Genomic DNA, 24,299 nt, shown 5'->3' with positions numbered 1-24,299 from the left:
ACTACTTCTGCAAGGAACCCATTCCACATAGGTTCACATTCCCAGTGGATGTGAAATTTAAAGGGATATTATTCTACCTAGGATAGTAGGAAATATTCAAAAACTCATGGTAGGAAAACTAAATACCATAATATCAAGAACTGTATTTTTTTCCTTTTCAATAAATATCTGGGTATGCAAATTACTCTCATATTTATGAGTCTTAAATCCAGTATGGAATTTGATAGCTGATGGGTACTGGCTACCAGAGCAGCTCTGGGCAAAATTATATAGAGATGAAGTTCGTTTCCAGTGTTCATCTGTCTCATCCTGTACTGCCACTTATACTCCCTCCCAAGTGGAGCAAGTACTGGTACTTGCTTATTTTTTTGTTCCATTTATTATTCCAACCTCAATATCTGTCCTAATTCCCTCAAAATGGGAGTACCACTACTGTCTTCCTCCTCTATCCACACAACCCCAGTCCTCTAGGGTTCTTATCTTGTTCTGAGCTGGAAAGAGAGGAAATAGTCTGTAAAATTAGTTGGCATCTGAATGTAATTTATATATATTATATCAACATGTAGGCTTCCTAATATATTTGCATTTTTACATGTAAATCTGGAGGAAAGATGACTGCTAGCACCTTTTGGGAATCTAAATAAGCAGTAAGGGAGAAACATTTTTGGCTAGGGGAGGTTTCTTGGATCATGGTCATTTAAGTTCCATGGTGGACCACTCACTCGCCCTGTTCATAAGATAGCTTTTTCTAACACTCAAATTAGTATAGGCTACAGGGTTTTCTTAAATTATACGTGTTGTCTGAGCTATGTATATTACTTTTTAAATGTTGAAATGGTTTTAAAGATAGTTTGAGTTCAATTCTTTTAATTAAGACAAAGTTATACTAAAATATGTAGTTCTTCTTTTTATAACCTAACATAGTATTAGTGATCAAGAACTGTGAGAATAATTGTAACTATCATTTGCTTAATTGCTTTATTTTTCAAAAACAGTATATTTAAGTTTTTTTTAACCTGGTAAGAGAGGCATAAGGATTATATACTTTTTGTTCTAACTATAACATATGCTTGTTTCAGGGACTATATTATTCCTACTTTAAGACTATTGTGGAAGCACCCTCATTTTTGAATGGCGTATGGATGATTATGAATGATAAGCTGACCGAATACCCCCTTGTTATTAATACATTAAAAAGGTTCAATCTTTACCCTGAGGTAAGTTACTTTTTCAACTGTGATTTTTTTTTTTTACTGTTTTAAAGTGTTATTTATATTAAATGCTGATTCTAAATATAAGCTATATATATATTAGATTTCATCTCATTTTTTAAAGGAAGATGTATATCTTTTCTTGGAAAGGAATATGGAAAAAGATTATTATAAATTTTGGTGGGCTTTAACTGATTTCATGGGAACTGTTATGATTGCATCTTCTAGAAAATTTGAAAACATTCTAGATTTCACGGGTTTGTAGAGATTATAGCAAGGAATTACCATTACATGTCATTTGCCAAATCCCAGATAGGGGAATCTTCACTTATTTGAGTGCACTTCTTTTGGGTGGGGGTGGGGGAAAGGTGGATCCACCCAGGAGGTGAAGGAGGAAGGCAGTGATATCAGTAACTTTTTTAGCCTCTCCTGTAGCATCCTTGTCTTCATTTGACACAGTTCTAAGCATTTTCCAGGGCCAAGCTGAGATGTGACTTCTGCTGTAACATCTTCCTTGATTTGGTATGAGGGTCCCCTGCTTCTGTGACTCCCCCTTCCTAGCTTGCCAATGCTGTTAGACAGCATATCCTTGTGTCAGGGCCATGGCTGCCTTGGTCTCTGGGGACCTCAATAGGCCCAGGCTCAGTACCCAGACTTAGCAGGGCTCTCAGGCATTTCCCATTGAATGAGAGAAGTGCAACTTCCATCCAAATCGTGAGTTAGCCGACTGACTAGGGAGGAGATAGAGGAGCTAGAGACAAATAAGTGACCACCAAAGTTCAGTGTTATTTTATTAATGTACTGCTTATTAAGTATTTTCTGTGACCATGTACACATTTACTTTTACAGAAATGGGATCGATCACACAGCAAATATTTTTTTATAAGTGCTTTTTGACTTTTAGAATATTTATAACAATCTTCCTGTGTCATCTTTTCTTCCTAAGGATCAGTTTTAGTGGTTATTGGCAAAATTTCTCTATGTTTATTTAGTCCATCTTTTGTGAAAATTTTCATAGTTTTCAGCTTTTAAAATATTCTAAAGCTGCCATAAGCATCCTTGAAGCTAAATCTCTGTGTATGCCATTATATTTTTAAACCATAAATTTGTTGATGTGGAGCTATTTAGTTTGGCAAAATATATACTTTATAATGATTTTGGTACGTGTGGCCAAAATGCTTTCTAGGTAGATTATACTAATCAAAATTACCACTAGCAGTGTTTTTGAAAATTCTTATGTCCCTGAATCCCTGCCAATTTGGTAGGCAAAAAAATCAAAATCACATGATGTATTTTGTTCATTCCTATATATATGTGTATATATGTATTTCATTTAATATTATACATTAAAATGCATTTTTAATTTTAAAAGTAATTGCTTATGCCCTTTGTATTTCTATTAAAATTTTGTAAGAGCTTGTTTTTATATATTGGATATTAATACAATGCTATATGGGTAAACATTTTCCCCCAGCTTTTTGTTAGCCTTTTAATGTTGTATATGATCTGTATGTATTTTTTTCTGTACAGAAATACCATATCTATGAGTCTTAAATTTATGGTTTTTATGTATTCATATAAAAAAACTTTATTGTAATTGTTTTTTTTGTTGTTTACATTTTAAATATTTCTGGAATTTGTCAATGCACAGAATGGGATAGGAAACACAAAACTGTGATTTGATGAACAGTATGGGATAGGAATCATATATTTTTTCAAAATGGTCTCATGGGTAACCTGACACTTTGATGGGTGGTCCATCTTCTCCCTACTCATTTGAAGTAGTTTTCTGTATTACATACAAAGTTATTATACATATATGCTTGCATCTTTTTGTGGACTTGGTGTTCTGTATTACATTAGGTTGAGGTCCTGGGAAATAGGCTTTGAGATGGAGATTTGCATATAGGAGTATCTAGAGGGAGTGCCTTTGGGGACAATACCTAAAGAGGGATAAAGGAAATTGGATAAGGCAGGAGGAGAGTTGGGCTATGATGCAGTGACAACAAAGGCTGTAAGCAATCCCACTGGGAGTTCTGGGATTGAGATGCCCTGCAGAGTTGTCCTACCCTGAGGAGAGGTGCCCCTGGCCTTTACAGCCCTCCCCATTGAGTAGTCAGGTACTGAATGTGGTTGCGGTTGGGTTTTCTTTGGGTCATCTTTGGGTCCGGGTGTGACCTGTAATGAATTTACTCTCCTCTGCAGAGGGTAGTTCCCAGAGAGGGACTCAACTGAGAGCTGTCAGCCACCAGCCCTCCCAGCCACTGGGGAAATGAGTGTTTGGCCATGGAGGGGGATCTGAGTAGCACTGCTCTGCCTCCACCATGATTACTTTGATCTGTCTGGCTGTTCCTGTGCCAGTATCATACTGTTTTAATTTTTGTAAGTGATTTTTTTGTTTAATATCTGCTAGAATATTCCCTTCAGTTAATCTCCTTTTTGTTATGTTGCCACATAACACTTCCAGACAGATAACTTGGGATTTTGCTTAGCATTGTTTTATGTTTATGAATTAATTTGATGGAAAATTCACATCTTGAGAAATTAGATCTATTCAGGAAGACAGAGTACCTATTTGTTCAACTTTTTTAATGTACCTTAGTAGAATTCTATATCTTTTGAAAAATATAAATCTTATGTGTATCATGTTGTATTTTATTCTTACCCATGGGTGGACAGTTGAAGACTGACCAATGAAAAATCTGTGTAGGGGATTGTGAGGCTTATTTTACTAGATTTAAAGGGAGCTAAGTAGATGGTATAGGAAAGGAAAATTTGATAATTACCAAAATATCTCAAAATTATTCTAGTAATGAAACTGTTGATGATAATATCTTTCCTCTAAAAAATGTCTCTATTTTTTTAAAAAATAGGTTATCTTAGCCAGCTGGTACCGGATTTATACCAAAATAATGGACTTGATTGGTCTTCAAACCAAGATATGTTGGACGGTTACCAGAGGAGAAGGACTCAGTCCTATTGAAAGCTGTGAAGGCAAGGTTCTTTCCATGATATTGTCCAGTTATTTGTTGGAGCTTATTAAACTTCCTGCAAACTTAGTGATATAAATAACCATTTTATTATGCTTATGGATTCTGCAAGTGAGGAATTTGGGCAGTATGTAGCAGGGTTGATTTGTTTCCACAATGTCAGAGGCTTCTGCTAGACTTAAGTGGCTTGGGAAGACTGGAATTAATTGGAGACTGCTTCACTTATATTCTGGCTCCAGGGCTGGGGTGCCTGCCAGGCTGAGCTCAGTTGGAACGGTCAACTGGGACACCTACATAATGGCCTTTCCATGCACCTTGGGCTTTGTATAGCATAGCACCTCAGAGTAGCCAGGCTTTTTGTGGGCACAAGTTGAACACTGTTTGGCCTCTTCTAGCCTTGAAAATCATGTGATATGGCCTCCACCATCATCTTTGAGGCAGTCATAAGCCCAGCCAGGTTCAAAAATAGGAGCAGAGAACCCCCATGCGTCTATGGGAGGCATGTCCATGAATTTGTAGCCCTGTTTGAAAACCACCGCAGCTACTGCCACGTACTCATCTTTGTTCCATGGTAGTGTCACGTATTCATATGGGAACCAAGGCAACCATTTAATATATCTGTGCCATTTTCAAAATAAGCACATTTTAATATAAATTGCCAGACACACAAAGTAATTTATAGTTAGAACATATGTTTTTTTTTTTTTTATTTTTAAAGGAATGGGAGATCCTGCTTGCTTTTATGTTGCTGTAATTTTTATTTTAAATGGACTAATGATGGCATTATTCTTCATATATGGCACATATTTAAGGTAAGACCATTCAGTGAGAATATTTGGTATGTGTTATAATACTATATATTAAAATTATAAAAACAGTGAGATAAAGATTAACTTGCAGTTCAGTTTTGTGACAATGTTATTTCTAATACATCTACTTATAGACACAAAATTCTTGCCTATTTGAATGATTTTACCATTGGCATGATCAGCCAAACTGAAAATAATTGTAGAGACTTAAATAGAGAATGGTGGGGATATTGGATGTATTTTATATATTCACAGGCTTTTGAGCGTAAGCAGTATATTGCTTACGTAAAATATAAGGAAAGGACTACTCATTATCAAATGGTGTTAGTGACTCTATATTGTTGATGTTAAAATGGAAATATATTCTATTACAGATATTTAATACTTGACCTGATTAACTTCATAGTCCAGCAACATTTCTTAAATGAAAAAGATTGACATTTTTAAGGGTTTTTATGTTCATTTTTTCTTTTTTTTTTTGTAAATTTATTTTTTATTGGTGTTCCATTTGCCAACATATAGAATAACACCCAGTGCTCATCCCATCAAGTGCCCCCCTCAGTGTCCATCACCCAGTCACTCCCACCCCCACCAACCTCCCCTTCCCCCACCCCTAGTTCGTTTCCCAGAGTTAGGAGTCTGTCATGTTCTGTCTCCCTTTCTGCTATTTCCCACTCATTTTTTCTCCTTTCCCCTTTATTCCCTGTCACTATTTTTTATATTCCCCAAATGAACGAGACCATATAATGTTTGTCCTCCAATTGACTTATTTCACTCAGCATAATACCCTCCAGTTCCATCCACCTTGAAGCAAATGGTGGGTATTTGTCGTTTCTAATGGCTGAGTAATATTCCATTGTATACATAAACCACATCTCCTTTATCCATTCATCTTTCGATGGACACTGAGGCTCCTTCCACAGTTTGGCTATTGTGGACATTGCTGCTATAAACATCGGGGTGCAGGTGTCCTGGCTTTTCATTACATCTGTATCTTTGGGGTAAATCCCCAGCAGTGCAATTGCTGGGTCATAGGGCAGATCTATTTTTAACTCTTTGAGGAACCTTTGCACGGTTTTCCAGAGTGGCTGCACCAGTTCACATTCCCACCAACAGTGCAGGAGGGTTCCCCTTTCTCCACATCCTCTCCAACATTTGTGGTTTCCTGCCTTGTTAATTTTCCCTGGTGTGAGGTGGTATCTCATTGTGGTTTTGATTTGTATTTCCCTGATGGCAAGTGATGCGGAGCATTTCCTCATGTGCTTGTTGGCCATGTCTTTGTCTTCCTCTGTGAGATTTCTGTTCCTGTCTTTTGTCCATTTCATGATTGGATTGTTTGTTTCTTTGGTGTTGAGTTTAATAAGTTCTTTATAGATCTTGGAAACTAGCCCTTTATCTGATACGTCATTTGCAAATATCTTCTCCCATTCTGTAGGTTGTTTTTTAGTTTTGTTGACTGTATCTTTTGCTGTGCAAAAGCTTCTTATCTTGATGAAGTCCCAATAGTTCATTTTTGCTTTTGTTTCTCTTCCCTTCATGGATGTATCTTGCAAGAAGTTACTGTGGCCAAGTTCAAAAAGGGTGTTGCCTGTGTTCTCCTCTAGGATTTTGATGGAATCTTCTCTCACATTTAGATCTTTCATCCATTTTGAGTTTATCTTTGTGTATGGTGCAAGAGAGTGGTCTAGTTTCATTCTTCTGCATGTGGATGTCCAATTTTCCCAGCACCATTTATTGAAGAGACTGTCTTTTTTCTAGTGGATAGTCTTTCCTCCTTTGTCGAATATTAGTTGACCATAAAGTTCAGGGTCCACTTCTGGGTTCTGTATTCTGTTCCACTGATCTATGTGTCTGTTTTTGTGCCAGTACCACACTGTCTTGATGACCACAGCTTTGTAGTACAACCTGAAATCTGGCATTGTGATGCCCCCAGCTATGGTTTTCTTTTTCACTATTCCCCTGGCTATTCGGGGGTCTTTTCTGATTCCACACAAATCTTAAAATAATTTGTTCTAACTCTCTGAAGAAAGTCCATGGTATTTTGATAGGGATTGCATTAAACGTCTAAATTGCCCTGGGTAACATTGACATTTTCACAATATTAATTCTTCCAATCCATGAGCATGGAATATTTTTCCATCTCTTTGTGTCTTCCTCAATTTCTTTCAGAAGTGTTCTGTAGTTTTTAGGGTATAGATCCTTTACCTCTTTGGTTATGTTTATTCCTATGCTTTTGGGTGCAATTGTAAATGGGATTGACTCCTTAATTTCTCTTTCTTCAGTCTCATTGTTAGTGTATAGAAATGCCACTGACTTCTGGGCATTGATTTTGTATCCTGCCACGCTGCCAAATTGCAGTATGAGTTCTAGCAATCTTGGGTGGAGTCTTTTGGGTTTTCTATGTAGAATATCATGTCCTCTGCGAAGAGGGAGAGTTTGACTTCTTCTTTGCCAATGTGAATGCCTTTTATTTCTTTTTGTTGTCTGATTGCTGAGGCTAGGACTTCCGGTACTATGTTGAACAGCAGTGGTGAGAGTGGACATCCCTGTCTTGTTCCTGATTTTAGGGGAAAGGCTCCCAGTGCTTCCCCATTGAGAATGATATTTGCTGTGGGCTTTTTGTAGATGGCTTTTAAGATGTTGAGGAATGTTCCCTCTATCCCTACACTCTGAAGAGTTTTGATCAGGAATGGATGCTGTATTTTGTCAAATGCTTTCTCTGCATCTATTGAGAGGATCATATGGTTCTTGTTTTTTTTCTCTTGCTGATATTATGAATCACATTGATTGTTTTATGAGTGTTGAACCAGCCTTGCATCCAGGGGATAAATCCTACTTGATCATGGTCAATAATCTTCTTAATGTATTGTTGTATCCTATTGGCTAGTATCTTGTTGAGAATTTTTGCATCCATGTTCATCAGGGATATTGGTCTGTAATTCTCCCTTTTGGTCGGGTCTTTGTCTGGTTTTGGAATTAAGGTGATGCTGGCCTCATAGAATGAGTTTGGAAGTACTCCATCTCTTTCTATCTTTCCGAACAGCTTTAGGAGAATAGGTATGGTTTCTTCTTTAAACGTTTGATAGAATTCCCCAGGAAAGCCATCTGGCCCTGGACTTTTGTGTCTTGTGAAGTTTTTGATGACTGCTTCAATTTCCTCCCTAGTTATTGGCCTGTTCAGGTTTTCTGTTTATTACTGTTCCAGTTTTGGTAGTTTGTGGTTTTCCAGAAATGGCGTCCATTTCTTCTAGATTGCCTAATTTATTGGCATATAGCTGTTCATAATATGTTTTTAAAATCGTTTGTATTTTCTTGGTGTTGGTAGTGATCTCTCCTTTCTCATTCATGATTTTATTAATTTGAGTCTTCTCTCTTCTTTTTAATAAGGCTGGCTAATGGTTTATCTATCTTATTAATTCTTTCAAAGAACCAACTCCTGGTTTTGTTGATCTGTTCCACAGTCCTGGTCTCTATTTCATTGAGTTCTGCTCAAATCTTTATTAACTCTCTTCTTCTGCTGGGTGTAGGATCTATTTGCTGTTTTTTCTCCAGCTTCTTTAGGTGTAAGCTTAGCTTTTGTATTTGAGTTCTTTCCAGTTTTTGGATGGATGCTTGTATTGCGATGTATTTCCCCCTCAGGACTGCTTTTGCTGTATCCCAAAGATTTTGAATGGTTGTATCTTCATTCTCATTAGTTTCCATGAATCTTTTTAATTCTTCCTTAATTTCTTGGTTGACCCTTTCATCTTTTAGCAGGATGGTCCTTAACCTCCACGTCTGTGAAGTCCTTCCAAACTTCTTGTTGTGATTTAGTTCTAATTTCAAGGCATTATGGTCTGAGAATACGCAGGGGACAGTCCCAATCTTTTGGTATTGGTTCAGACCTGATTTGTGACCCAGTATGTGGTCTATTCTGTAGAAAGTTCCATGTGCACCTGAGAAGAATGTGTATTCAGTTGTGTTTGGATGTAAAGTTCTGTAGATATCTGTGAAATCCATCTGGTCCAGTGTATCATTTACAGCTCTTGTTTCTTTGGAGACGTGCTTAGAAGACCTATTGAGTGTAGAAAGCACTACATTGAAGTCACCAAGTATAAGTGTATTATTATCTAAGTATGTCTTAACTTTGGTTATTAATTGATTGATATATTTGGCAGCTCCCACATTCGGGGCATATATATTGATGATTGTTAAGTCCTCTTCTTTGATAGATCCTTTAAGTATGATATAGTGCCCCTCTTCATCTCTCAGTACAGTCTTCGGGATAAATTTTAGTTTATCTGATATAAGGATGGCTACCCCTGCTTTCTTTTGAAGACCATTTGAATGGTAAATGGTTCTCCAACCTTTTATTTTCAGGCTGGAGGTGTCCTTAGGTCTAAAATGAGTCTCTTGTAGACAGCAAATTGATGGGTCCTGCTTTTTTATCCAGTCTGAAACCCTGCATCTTTTGATGGGGTCATTAAGCCCATTCACATTCAGAGTTACATTCGAAAGATATGAGTTTATTTTTATTTTTTATTTTTTATTTTTTTTTTAAAGATATGAGTTTAGTGTCATCATGATACCTCTTCAGTCCCTGTTTTTGTGGATTGTTCCATTGAACTTCCTCTTAAAGAGGAATTTTAAGAGTCCCCCTTAAAATTTCTTGCAGAGCTGGTTTGGTGGTCACATATTCTTTCAGTTGCTGCCTGTCTTGGAAGCTCTTTATCTCTCCTTCTTTTCTGAATGAGAGCCTTGCTGGATAAAGTATTCTTGGCTGCATGTTCTTCTCATTTAGGACCCTGAATATATCCTGCCAGCCCTTTCTGGCCTGCCAGGTCTCTGTGGAGAGGTCTGCTGTTAATCATATTTCTCCCATAAAAGTTAGGGATCTCTTGTCTCTTGCTGCTTTAAGGATCTTCTCTTTATCTTTGGAATTTATTTTATTTTATTTTATTTTATTATATTTTATTTTATTTTATTGTATTATTTTATTTTATTTTATTTTATTTTATTTTTTATATATTTATTTTTTTATTTTTTATTTTTTATTTTTTTTAATCTTTGGAATTTGCAAGCTTCACTATTAAATGTTGAGGTGTTGAACGGTTTTTATTGATTTTAGAGGGGGATCTCTCTATTTCCTGGATCTGAATGCCTATTTCCCTTCCCAGATTAGGAAAGTTTTCAGCTGTGATTTGTTCAAATATATATTCTGGACCTCTGTCCCTTTCGGCCGCCCTCGGGAACCCCAATTAAACGTAGATTTTTCTTCCTCAGGCTGTCACTTATTTCCTTTAATCTATCCTCATGATCTTTTAATTGCTTGTCTCTTTTTTTCTCAGTTTCCCTCTTTGCCATCAACTTGTTTTCTGTCACTCGTTCTTCTACCTCGTTAACCCTCGTCGTTAGGACTTCTAGTTTGGATTGCATCTCATTTAATTGATTTTTAATATCTGCCTGATGGGATCTAAATTCTGCAGTCATGAAGTCTCTTGAGTCCTTTATGATTTTTTCTAGAGCCACCAGTAGCTTTATAATTGTGCTTCTGAGTTGGCTTTCTGACATTGAATTGTAATCCAAATTTTGTAACTCTGTGGGCAAGAGGACGGTTTCTGATTCTTTCTTTTGAGGTGAGTTTTTCCTTCTACTCATTTTGCTTGTTAGAAGCATGAACTCTTCTCACTGTAGCATTCCAGATGTTCTCTCTTTAAATTTCAAGCCAAATTCATAGGTTTTCAGGATGATTTGAAAGTTCTCTAGGAAGTTTGGTGGGGACAGGTGACTTGGGGATCCTACTCTTCTGCCATCTTGCCCCGCCTCTCCATTTTTTCTTCTTTTTTTTTTTTTTTGACAATTTATTACACTGTATACTTGTTTGAACTATTTTACCTTGAGAATATCTTTAGAATTTTCTTTCTTATTGCTTACTGATCTTTTGTAGTACAGTAGTGTGAGCATAAGTATGTGATTTTCAGTTTGGGTTAATGAGTTTGAATCTGCTGTTATCTCATTATCTTTGCTTTGGAAGTATGGCATTTTCAGTTTAGTACCTCAAAGATCTACTGCATTCCTAGCTCAATGTTTGAGCAGATAATGGTTACTTGATAAATATTTGTCAAATGAGGAAGTTATTAGAAGATCAATTTAGAGTATATTTGCATATAGATTTAAGACACTTTGATGCTAATATTTCTGATTTAGCTATAAGAAAGTTCTTTTAATTATGTTGCTGGAGACTGAAATTAAAATGCATGATTTAAAGATGAGGTGGAAAATTTTGTTTTTGAAATAAGACACAAAGATTACTTAACCAAAAGTATATGGAAATCAGAAGAGGAAGCTGACTTGAAAGAAAGCAAGCAGAGGTCTCTACCTTCAGGGGGATCTATCATTTTGTTAAGTACTAATGGATAGCTTCATTACACTTGGCAGATTTGATTTTGAGTAAGAGAAGTTAAAACATGGAACATGGTAATGTTGCTAAATTGCTGATCTAGAGTTATGCTACTTTTTGAACAAAGAATTGAAAGAATTGAAATTGAAAGAAGAATTTCTAAACAGTCAGTATCATTTTCTTATAATGCTTGTTATAACCATTGTTTCAAAGGGCAAAGGTACAAAATTTTCTGCAGAGGTACAAAATTTTCTGCTCTGGTTTTGTTTGAGAGGTTCTTGGTGGTTTGGGCCCTGATCCAAGATTTCTCAGTCTTAAGTCCCCAGCCAGCAGTTTTCTCCCTTTGTAGGAGATGATGTGCATTTGTCCAGTCAATAAGAAGTATAGACCAAGGGCTTCTTTTTGAGATGGCATGCTTGGGTTTTGGAAGCATGTGGTAGGGTGAGGTGGGAGATTGAGGTGGTGCTGGGTGTGTGTAAATGGGAGTCAGAGAGCAAGGATAAAGTGCTTATAATGTTGGAGGCAAGAGAAATTTGTTCTGTGTTGGGGGTTGCTTCAACTGTGCCTTGGAGGATCAGAGCATTTTGAATAGATGGAGGAGAAAAGAATCCCAGGGAGAGGCAGGGATTCCACATCCCAGGAGGAAAGTGGATCAGTTTTGCTAGGATGCAGATTATTGACAGGGTTGTAGAAGATGAAGATGGAAGAAATGGGTTGGGCTGGTTGATGAATGACCTTGGGTGGTTTGGGACTGTTCCAAAGCCAGGGCGGGAAATCAGAACTTTGGTCAATAGAGGGATGGCATTCAAGCTGAACTCTGATCTCATGAGACCGTTGACTTTTCACCTGTTGCCCAAGTTAGCCGGGGACCACTTCGCCATGCTGTCAAACTACAGGACAATTTTAGAATCAATTTAGTGGGTTTGGTCCAGCAATTTTTTTTACATGAAAAAGGAAATATTATACATGTAAATAGCAGAGTACACAGCTCTTTTCAGATGGGTGTTATTTAGAGAAACTTCTGTTTGTTGTTTATTATATATGTATGTATAGACATGCATGTGCTGAGTTGTAGTGTAAAGTCTCATTTCTTGTAGTTGCAGTGTAAAAAAATAATCTAGACCACTCCTTAGGGTAGTAAGAGGGAGTGGCTTTACCTTAAAAGCATTTGAATCTTGGGGCACCTGGATGGCTTAGTCGGTGAAACAGCTGACTCTTAATTTCAGCTCAGGTCATGGTCTCAGAGTCATGAGATTGAGCCCTGCATCTGGCTTTGCACTGGCTGGGTATGGAGCCTGTTTAAGATTCTTTCTCCCCCTCTGCCCCTCCCCTCCTGCTCGCTTGCTCATGCGTGCTTCCTCTATCTCAAAAAAAACAAAAAAAGCATTTGAGTCTTTCTAAGCAGCTGTTTTTGGTTTCTCTTCCTGGTTTTGAGGGCTACAGCCTATTTCAGCTTCACCCACTTGACCGCTTTGTGCCCTGGCTGGCCCCTTCGGGTGTCACTTGGCTCTTGGCCCACCTGGGGTGGTCTGCCTTATGTGGCTGTGCTTGGATATAGACACCACAGTAGTGGCACATATTTTCATTTCTGTAGCTCTCCCTTTGCTCTGTTTGTGGGTGTTTTTTTAACCCTGAATAATCAGTTTAGCTCTACTCAAACACATCCTAAACTCATTTCTTCCCAGTCCCAAATGAGCATCTAGTTCTCCTACATTTAGAGCCCCTGGTGTTCCAGGGAGTCTTGACTATTGCATTGTGCCTTGAGGGCGGGTGTGTGAATTAGATTCCAGTGGTGATCCTGGCTTATATTGTGTGGAATAAAGTCTTCTGTCACTTGTCCTCTATCAGTTTTTTTTTTTTTATCATATTTTAAAATGTTCTTGACATGAGTATTTTAGGAGGTCTCAAATTGCTAGGTAGTTCTTATTGTTTTCTTCCTTGGTGGTTAGTTTTGTCACCCTTCTAACTTTATAAAGTGGGATGAAGCTGCAGACTTCTTAACATGTGGGTTAAGAATAAAGAGGAGGATATCTATAATTGTGGTTAGAATCTTTTTATAATTTGTATTATATAAATTTACAGGCAGATTGAGTATGACATTTTTACTCCAGAAGTATATTTCTTTTAAAATAGTACAGCTATAAGTTTTCTGAAGTCAGATAAGCCAATCCATTTCACAAAAAATGGAAGTGGAAGAGAAAATAGAAAACACAGCCAAATGGTGAAATGAGACCGGGCTGCCAAGCTCTGACTTGAGATGAAGTCAGATGTTTTTGCAAATACAACGTATTCATGCTGTACCTCTTTTTCTGGAATTCTTTGTATTTTGGTGTTTTTAGAAATAAAACACATGTTAATTATTTTCTAAATGCCATATTATTAATTCATGATTGCAGTTATTTTTTTTCATAGGATACCCTGACATGTTTCAGCTACAGACTAATGGTTTCTGGAGGCCACTTGCTTAAGACTTGGTGTGTGTAAGTCTCTATTCTGCAGGGAGGAGGGTTCCCTGGGGAAACTTTCAGGGACTGTTAGGAGCTCAGCTGAGCGAGGAGAGGGAGCTGAACTGCCAGGTATTGGTGTAGTCTGTTAAAGCAACAGGCCAAAAGCGAAAGAGTTAAGCCTTTCATCACTTACTGTGATGGTGTAACAAGATTCTAAAAATGGGAAAACACAGACCCCCCCAGGTCCAATTTCCCTTGGTTGAGAATCAAGGGATCGGTGTAGACACGGGGGTCATCTCTGTTGAGGAAGCCCTCAACAAAAGGCTCTAGCAGTTTTATGGACCCTGAGGTAGGAAGGGGAAGGGTGAAAGGAAGGTGGCCAGAGATGGAAAAGTACTGGCTATGGAGTCAGACTGGGGAAAAGTGTCTTCAGAGTTGCCCTCTCTTACCCCTCCCTAAGGAGCTATTGGCAGAGGCATGTGAAGAGGACCTCTGCCCAAAGTCGCTGATAATGAGACCTGAGAATGAAGGTGCTAGGGTTAGGAATGCAGAGATGTTGAAAGGCTTGACTGGCCAGGGTATCCTGAGTCCCCAGAGGCTGCGTTGTCCTGGCCATGAACCACAAGTGTGTGGGTAGGGTGGCTGTCTCAGTGAGGCCTGTCAGGTAAAACATTGTAACTGTCTATAGTTGGGTTTCAGAAATCATGTATGTGTTTTTAATCAGGAGCCCGACTCCCTAGGGCATCAGTAGGCAAGGTCATGAGCTAGTCCTGGGATGAATGTAGGACTCATTTGGCCCAGGGATCTGAAAGAAATGTAGTGTTGGCCTGGTCCAACACCAGGGAGGAGAAGAGATGTCCCCTGTTTCCAAATTCACTACTACTTACCCTGGCTCTCAAGAGCATACCAAAGCAGAAAAATTCCTGTAGGTGAAATGAGTGTCTTTAGCTGATGCCAACAGAAGGCATGTAGAAGCCAAGACAAAATATAGACAACAATCTAGTCCAAGCTCACTGGGGCATTATTCTTGGGTTAAATAAAACATGAGGATCTGGGCATGAGTCAGTACTTGGTTCTGGACTGACTGCTTTCTATTGTTTGGTAGACATCTGTCACCTTGGCATTTCCTTCACTGTCCAGAGTTCCTTCATTGCTCTCCTATAATGGGATCTCTTGTGCCATATCCTGTGTATTCCTCTGTCTTGGTTTATTTTTTCATTCTGGTATTTCTTCTAGGAGTTTTTGAGAGTAAGTTGATGGGAGGTAAATTTTTGAAGCCTTGTTATTTGAAAATATCTTTCTTTTGTCCTCATATTTGATTGATAGTTTTGCTGAATATTTTTTTTTAAGATTTTATTTATTCATTCATGAGAGACCCAGAGAGAGAGAGAGAGAGGCAGAGACACAGGCAGAGGGAGAAGCAGGCTCCATGCAGGAAGCCCAACATGGGACTCGATCCCAGGTCTCCAGGATCACACCCTGGGCTGCAGGTGGCGCTAAACCGCTGCGCCACCGGGGCTGCCCAGTTTTGCTGAATATTGAACTCCAGATTGGAAACTGTTTTCCTTCAGAATTTTGAAGGTGTCACACTGTTGTTCATTCATGTGATACTGTTCAGGCATTCCTAAATTATTCAGATTCCTAAATTTTTGTATGTGACCTTTTCTTTCCTTTCTTTCTGAAAGATGTAGAATCTTCTCTGTCTCCATGGTTCTGAAATTTCACAGTATGTCTCACGTAGATCTATTCCCCTTTATTATCTTGGATGTGTGATGGGTTCAGTCTTGTACCTTATGCCCTTAATTTCAGGGAGATTTTCTTGGTTTATTTCTTCACTTACTTCATTCCTTCTGTTTTGTCTTTCTGAACTTTTGTTATTTGGATATTGCATTTCCTGATCCTCTAATTTTCATATATTTTTTCCATTTTTAATATTGCTATTCTATGTTCTAGGAAATTTTGTCGACTTTATTTTTCCAATTTTTCTATTCAGTTTTTCATTTGTTACCTTTTAATTTTTGAGAATGTTTGTCCTTCAAAAATAGTATTTTATTTCTGTTTTGGGGATTCAGTATCTTTCTGTCTGAGAATACTGATGATTATTTTTCTTCCCTAAATAATTTGATATCTAGTTTGCTTTTTTTAATCTTTTGGTCTTCATCTGCCATGTCAAAAGTTTTCCTTAGCTGTTTGGTTATCCTAGGCTGTCATGATTGAAATTGGAGGACAGAAAAGCTGTATGGAAGCTCCAAATCGTGGGTGGAACCTGTTAGCATTGAGTTTTTATATAATTTGAATAAATGATGTGGGAAGAACTTAGAGTGACTGCCAGTTCTTTGGTGTGCCTTTAGATATAAAAGAAAATTTAATGTAACAAAGGTTTTTCAGGGTTGTAATAGGGAGGTGAAGTGTTTCATAAGCTAACTGGAATGCAAGATTATAGAATTTTTAAGAAGTGATTGAGTAGAAGGGAGAATACCCAAGTTAAGAGGCAATGGCTCCTATGTGAGATTGCAATAAAATAATGCTTCCTTTCAGAAAATAGTTTTTAATTGAAAGAAATGAATAAATAAATTATTGGGAAAAAACCCTTAGCTTTTGATTGCTATTAGTGAAAGGCACAAAAATAAAATATTATCTATCATATAAGCTTCATTAGCATTTTACCAATTTCAGAAATATTTTTTTAGTGGACTCGTCTGAAGTTTTTCCTTTGCAGATTCTACCCTTTTTTCCCCTCCAGATTCCAGTCTTAAGTTTATTTTTTACTGAAGAAATATATATCTAGCACTTCAAGGTGTAACTCTAAGGAAACAGATATAGCAGGAAAGTTATAGATCTCTCCTAGGCGTCAGATTTGGGCAGCAAACGGTGTGGTTTAGTGTCATTTGCTGAGATAATGACCTAAAAAAGGATAGAGAAAAGATGCCAATATTTTCAACCAATAACTTCCATCAGTTTATGAATACTGAAGAGAAATACTTATCTTTTAAATATTCATATACAACTGTTAGACCAAATGATTAAAGATGTGCTAGCAGGCCAAGTTAATAGAACGTTCCAAAAACAAAAAAACAAGGAAAAAAAACCCTGCAACAATAACATGGAACTGAAAAGTTTGAACTGGTGTAATTCATAGTTTATTTAAGACATTGTTAGCCAAAGATCCAGTCTGCATAAATAATAATGCTTGTTTTTGTCTTAATGAAGCATGAACAACAGAAAAATCTCAAAACAATGGAAGCAAAACAAAATTGGCATAAAGAATAAGAAGTTCACCTTTGCCTTAAAACAGATTGGGGAAGGGGGAGATGTACATTGATACAAAGAACTGATAAGGAAAGCTACTCTGTTCTGCCACACTGAGTCATTTCATACATAAGTTGGGTTGGATCATGAGAAGAAAATAGAAAAACTGGTTACATTAACTATGACTATTCACTATCACTATTCAGGATAGAAAGGAGAATGTTAATGAGCAAAATTAAAGGGAAGATTTGGCATATAGACTAATCTACCAGGCCTTCGGGGCATCTGGAACACATCTAGAAATAAAGTAGTTAAAAATCCTTTCTGGTATCAAAGAAACATGAACCTTCAATAACAAAGAAAATAAGAGTAGATAAATAAAGAAGATTAATACATTATGCTCAGTTACTGGTTGGTTCCTCTTGTGGAACAAAAGGCATTTTCAGATGACTAGCTATGTCTTCAAAACAATGGGCAGGTTCTTCTGACAAGAGCTGAGATGCTTTGGAGACAGAGAAAGGTAAATATTCAAGGGGAGGAAGAGATCAAAGACAGATCAGAGTAGCCACAGTGATACAGAGCAGCAGACATTAAATCTGGAGAAGTTCATAAAAAGGATCATTAAAAAGTTCTCAAAAAGCCACCTCAGTGCAATAGAGGGATTGGAAAAGAGGAATAGGGAACCCTGGATGCAGCCTCTGTGAGTTAAGACTCTAAGCATGCCCTTGATGAGGGAGAACAGCTGTATGGGGAATGAGCTGGAGTGTTGGGAGAGAACTTCTGTGAGGAGGCAAGTAAGAAATGAGCTTGGAGGAGTAGGCTCTCACAAAGGGTCCTGCACGGTGTCTGAAAGTAGCAATAGAGGAGGCTGCTGGCCTTACCTCTGGGCCTTGAGCCATACAGGGGAATGGTGGCATGAGGAAGGGAAACTTCTTCTCAGAGGATGGTGAGGTTTCAAGGAAGGAGGAGAGGGAAGCATCTGAGTAGAGGCATGGAATGGAGGTTCTGGAGGGCACAGTTAAAGGTCTGGATGGGGACTCAAGTATTGTGGTGGTTGGGTCACAGTAGAGGCTCCACTGAACACATGGCGCTGATAATGAGCAGGATCCTGTGTCAGTGATCAAGGATAGTAGTGATGTGAGATGTGGTGTGTTTGACTTAAAGTTCCCCTGCCAAAGGAATGCCTGACAACTTTTGATTGGATAATTTTTACGCTTTCATTTACTACTCCGATACCTTTAGATTCTGTGCCGTAGCAAGGCTCAGGTCCAGTATTAGGCACTATGTGAGCTACCATGATGAACTAGGAAGTTCTAGTAAATAATTCTATTTCTTGGCCCCAGCAAGAGTTAAAGGCATTAATTAGTTGCCTGTAATAGACTGGAAAAACTAAGCTGAGACCTTTCTTAGCCTTCCTGATTGTCATTCTTGTTCCTCACCTTTACTCTCTGTGCCTTTCTTTAATGCTTCAGAGATGCCAGAGGATCCACGTGTAAGTTTAAGGGAAAATGCTCAGCTCTCAGCAGGCCTGCTGGGCATTTTTTCACCTGTCTAGCAAGGTGCTTATACTTTACATCTCAAACTTGAGATCGGAATTCTCTTAATTCAGTTATTTCCACATTATTCTCTCATTTTCTCTTTCATAAGCATTCATACAACAAAAGTTATTTCATTTAACTCACTCCAAGAGTTATTTAATAACATTTTGAATTAACTATGATTATTTTTTCTCCTTGAATGTTGAACTTAGTATGTTTTATTATTTTTTGGTAAATAGAGGTACAAGTGTCAGTGATTAACTAAGCTGACCCAAATATGATGATTGATTTGAATCCATGTACTTAAAGATGTGAGAAAGAAGAGAATTGTAAATTATTAAATGTCAGAACTGAAAAGTATTCCTAAGATCGTTTACATTCTTACTCCTTCATTTTATACCTGAGGAAATCAAGACTCAAAAGGTGAAGGAGATGTATGAGTTAATGTGCGAACTTAGACTATTTTAAAATTTGCACAATAGGAGCCTTCATATTTTCTGATAGAGGTAATATTGTAGAAGAAGCTTTTTTTTTTAACCACTAGGGAATGCTGAAATATCAACGATCAACTGTAATGGGGAAAAGAAAATCAGTCTTAAGTTTCCTGATTATTACATCTTTTCTGTTTAGCAAAATAAAATGACTTATGTGATAGTCTGTAAGGATTGGGGTGGGGTAAATGCTGGGGGCACTATTTTAGATTTATTGGAAGTCACATCATTTCAAAATGATTGTAATTCATATATTCTTTGGAGATAAGCAAATTTTGTTCTCCCCTCCTGGCTATGCAGGGTATGAATGTGTACCAGAACATCTGCCTCCCTGGTTAGTTAAGCAGAGCTGTCTGTGTTCATGGAAGATGCTGGGCCATAACCTATATTATGGTTATTTGGTGAAAAGGGAATGTTGTCACATTGGTTCTGCCTTTGGGAAAATGTTCAGTCCCAGAGCCCCATGGGTCTTATGGACATTGAGTGAGGGTGGAAGACTTCTTGAGCAGACCCTATCATGAGATTTGGTTCGGAAACTGGACTTGTGATTCTCCTATCCATGTCTTCTTTTTTTATCCCATCCCTATCTTCACTCTGCTATTAAAAAAAAATTAAAATTTTAATCATAAAAATTTTAATCACAAAATTTTAGTTTTGACTCTCTGTTCAGGGTATTTTTTAAAAAGAATTTTACATTAATTACCCAAAGTGGTGGTGGTGGTCATGTATTTCAATCTCATGTGTAGGTTGTTTTGGATTATAATCAGAGGATGAGGTGTTTTTACAGTCAGGTAACTTAAAAAAAATTATGTATGTTCTCTGTATAGTCAAAATACTACTTATATTCATAAAATTGAGCTTATTATCTCATTCAAATCCTTGGTGTGTTTTCTTAAGCTTATATCACCTGCCACAGTCTCAAAGTGTTAAATACTTTACATCTCATGTAATGAGATTTTACAATGATCAGATTTTATCATATCCCTGTATTTTTAGAAGTTTTAGCTCTAGATATCTGGTGGCTCTCTTGCTTGTCCATAACATTTTTATTTAAAGAATAGAATTGAGGGGGGGGGGGGAATAAAGAATAGAATTGAATAAATGGAGAGATACCTACTATCCAATCAAATGGGCAGACTTACCATCATATAAATGACAATTCTTTCAAAGTTATATGCAAATTTAATGACATTCTGATCAGGAATCCAACACTTATTTGTGTGAAGGAAGGGGCAGTGGTTAAAATTACCTTAAAAAGGGATCCCTGGGTGGCGCAGCGGTTTGGCGCCTGCCTTTGGCCCAGGGCACGATCCTGGAGACCTGGGATCGAATCCCACGTCGGGCTCCCGGTGCATGGAGCCTGCTTCTCCCTCTGCCTGTGTCTCTGCCTCTCTCTCTCTCTCTCTCTGTGACTATCATAAATAAATAAAATTAAAAAAAAAAAAAAAAAAAAAAAAAAAATAAAATTACCTTAAAAAATGTTAAAAGAGCACTTATGAGTGGGGAACTTTCCCTATCATTTGTTAAGATTACTATAATGCTATAGTAATGAAAACATTGTGATATAGAAAATACAGAATTAAATCAACTGACTAGAATTAACAGATTTTAGTATTGTGAGAAATTAATGTATGATAAAGGCTGAATTTCACTACACTGGAAAAAGGAATGTTTATTTGATAAATAGTATTAGCATAATTGGCTATCGGTTTCAAAGAGAACAAAATTAGGGTTTTACACATACATTTCTGTGGATGAAAGATTTAAATGTAAAATATAATGTTACTAGTAGATATTTTAGAACACTGTGTCATTTTGAGGTAAGAAAGATCTTCACAGATAAGACAGGGAATTGCAGAAGAAATAAAGGAAAGTGTTGACATTTAACTGCATAAAGCTTAAAATTTCTTTTTGGCAAAATATACCATAGCTTATATCAAAAGGCTTAATCACACATATGGCAGTAAAAAAGTGGATACCCTTAATCTTTGAATAGTGAAACAGATGATCCAGTAGAAAAATGGACAAGAATGTAAACAGGCACTTCACAAAAGAGAAAATGCATATTGTCCCCAAAACCCATTAAAATGATGCCTTGTATTAGTAGGCAGGAGGTAAAAATCAAAATAGCAGTGAGAAAAAAGTTTCTACTTATCCCATGGGCAAAATACAAAAGGGTTTGGGCCCATCAGATGCTGTGTTATGGGTGTGTGTGGACTGGTATAGCATTTTCTGGAAAATTCAGTTTTTGACTTGGCAGTCTCATAGTTAGGTCTGTCCTATAGAACTAAAAGCACCAGTATTTACATGTACAAGGATATTTATTTTAGCATGATTTTGTCATAGTAAGAAATTAAAAAATGTTCAATAATAGGGAAAGGACCGGATAAATTATAGTCCATTTGTACTATGCAGCGTTTGACATCTGTTATTAAGAGTGCCTTAGGTTATGTGTATTGATTAAGAGTAATCTTTATAATCGATTAATTAGAAAAGGAAAAAATTTCATAGAGGTGTTAATAGCATGATCACATTAAAATATATATTTGTATTGGTACAGAGAAAGATTTAGGAGGGTGGACGCACACAAATGTTATTGATTATCTTAAGTGAATAGGATTGGAAGAAGTGGCAATGAGGAAACCCAACTTTTAAAATATATAGACATTTGCATTATTCTTATTGGAGTAAGTTCAAAATATTACTGGTTATTTAAACCCATAACTCACACTTCTTTAATGTCTTATGACTTGCCATGAAGCCTGGCATTGGCCTGTTTGCGGATTTTTCTAAGATATGCAGTGCCTCTGAGGGCAGAGCCCTGCCTTTGGCTCTCTGGTCTGTATGACATTCTGGCTCCCTTATGTGTCCCTCTTATTTCTATGATTCATCATAACTTGTGGTTATGTTTTCTTATTTCTTTCTGGAAGGCCGCCATGTTATTTCTGTTAATTGGTCCCACCAGCTCCCATGAAGATGCCCACCTGAGCTCCTCATGGTGCTCAGAGGGCCTGAGGAACCTATTCTTTCTCATGTCTAAGGATTCAGTGCTATCAGCCACTTTCTGGTCCATGTGCTATTTCTTTGTCCCTTTGTGTTACATTTGTGCTAGTCCAGGCTGATAATCAGTAGAGAAAAATCACACAGTTGTTCTAATAGTGTCCTGTAAATTTGTGGCCTTCCAGCTTCCTGTGATCCCTTAAGATGGCTCTGCAGCTCTTCTGTTTTCCCTCATTACCTCTGTCCTTAAATGCAAGTGGTATTTCAGACAACCCCCCTTTCCTCAAACTTTTAGCACTGCTATCTCTTCTCTAGAGCTGCAAGGGGCTCAAGATTCTGTAGAGGAAATGGCAACTCCCTAAACTCCACTGAACATGCAGACTTAACCCTTATCTTGTGCCAAGGCTGACTGACCACTTTTGCTGGGGCTGCCAGCCCTCCCCATCTCTTGGGAGGGAGGAGGAGGGGATGTGTGCTGGCTGCATGGATTAGCCCTGCCATCTCCTGTACCTCCTCTGTGTTTCCTTACTCCTACATCCCCAGGAGTAAGTAGCATGACCTAGAATACCTGTGTCTGATTCCTTGTTACCTCCCTGGATTGTCTATGTTCTACATATGCTTGTTGGGTGGTTAGACAGAGGAAGGATATTTGGGTAAAATAGTGAGAAGACAGCATGAGCTGAAGAGAGTAGAAGACCTCAAGAGTAAAGATGAAAAAAATGATGGAACAAACCTAAAACAGCCCTCCTTCCCCTATCCAGATGCTTCTGTCCAGGATGGGAAGAGGGGGTGGGGAGGACCTGCATTACTCTTACCTAAACAAATGAAGGTTTAGTTGTTAGGACTGCCAAACTATGGGATTGTGATTTCTTAGCTAGAGTTAGAAGCCTGGTGGTAATATTTTGATATTTGTGTACTTTTACAAGTTTTTAAAACCGACGAAAGATAAAATTTTGCCTGTAAACCAGTGTTCTCCAAGCATGTTCTTTAGGAAAGTAGCTTGGGATGGGGTTTGGGAAATGCTTAATTAATTAAATCTTTAATGTGCTGGCTTGCTTTCTGAATTTCCAAGAGCAAGAGTCAGTGTGATGTTTTCTACCTTTATGACCACGAAGCCTTTTTCTTCACTTCTCTTCTCTTTCCTGAGTGTGTGTCATGTTTCCCTAGAAAAATAGTTTGAGAACTGCTGGAGGACACAAATAAATATGTGTCACTAAAGAATTAAAAGAGAGAGAGAGAGAGAGAGAGAGAGAGAAAGAAAGAAAGAAAGAAAGAAAGAAAGAAAGAAAGAAAGAAAGAAAGAAAGAAAGGAAGGAAGGAAGGAAGGAAGGAAGGAAGAAAGAAGAAACGAACAATGAGATTACATGATGCCCAGTAACATGACTAATCACAATTTTTTATTGCCTGTCAGTTTGTGTGGGTTTTTTTTTTTTTTTTTTTTTGGTATATTTTGAAAATGGAAGATGGCTTTTTAGAAATGAAACTTATTTTGACTAATATGATAAATGGAATAAACTTTTATAAATAAGCATAGTAGAATTCTAGTGTGGCTACTACTTTGTGTAGAACTAGAAGTTTATCATATTATTTCAAGGTTTCATTAGGATTGACCTGCATTTTTGTTATTTGAGTTATGTTTTCTATCCTCTTTTCCAGCGGCAGCCGATTAGGAGGCCTGGTTACAGTGCTGTGCTTCTTTTTCAATCATGGAGAGGTAGGTAGTCAACAAATACTTTTAAAATCTTCAGGGGATTGTACTTTTAGAAATACAAATTTCTTTTTCTAAGTAGTCAAATACTTTTCAAAATTATAGATTTTACTTCCAGAACTACAGATTTCTTTTTAAAATTTAATTTCTTTAAATTTAGTCTAAAGTAGCATTTTTAAAATGTTTGGTCTTATTTTAATTCAAATTCTAACACGCATTTATTTGAAGTTTTCATGAACGTTATATCTTTTATGTGATATACTAATCTCTTAGTGATTTGAAGTAATAAGTGCGTCTGCATCAATTCTTTATGTAATTTAAAATTGTGAAAGTTCATGTTTATAGCTGAAATTGTGAAGTTCAGCTATAATGGAAATAAGTCTGCCATGGATATAGTTAATTTCCTTGGGTGGGGATAACTTTTTGTTAGGAGTTATATGGTATATTTCTATTTTAATGCATATTATTAAACTTGGT

At 37.3% G+C, this 24,299-nt stretch overlaps 1 protein-coding gene across 6 annotated transcripts in view; it reads left to right on the top strand.

Annotated features, from left to right (window-relative positions):
• The window catches only part of DPY19L1 (dpy-19 like C-mannosyltransferase 1), a 142,067-nt gene that overhangs the window by 20,346 nt on the left and 97,422 nt on the right, over window positions 1-24,299 (top strand). For all 6 annotated transcript variants that reach the window (XR_003143157.3, XM_025464610.3, XM_025464611.3 and 3 more), the window contains exons 4-7: window positions 1,080-1,217; window positions 4,085-4,205; window positions 4,920-5,013; window positions 23,771-23,828. Coding sequence is in view for 5 of the 6 variants with exons in the window: in XM_025464610.3 (XP_025320395.1) it covers window positions 1,080-1,217; window positions 4,085-4,205; window positions 4,920-5,013; window positions 23,771-23,828 (411 nt within the window). In the remaining variant the exon portion in view is untranslated. The remainder of the gene's footprint in view (window positions 1-1,079; window positions 1,218-4,084; window positions 4,206-4,919; window positions 5,014-23,770; window positions 23,829-24,299) is intronic.

The sequence above is a fragment of the Canis lupus genome, chromosome 14, assembly GCF_003254725.2.
Source record: "Canis lupus dingo isolate Sandy chromosome 14, ASM325472v2, whole genome shotgun sequence".
Taxonomy (NCBI): Eukaryota; Metazoa; Chordata; class Mammalia; order Carnivora; family Canidae; genus Canis; species Canis lupus.
This window is presented reverse-complemented; position numbering and strand designations above follow the sequence as displayed.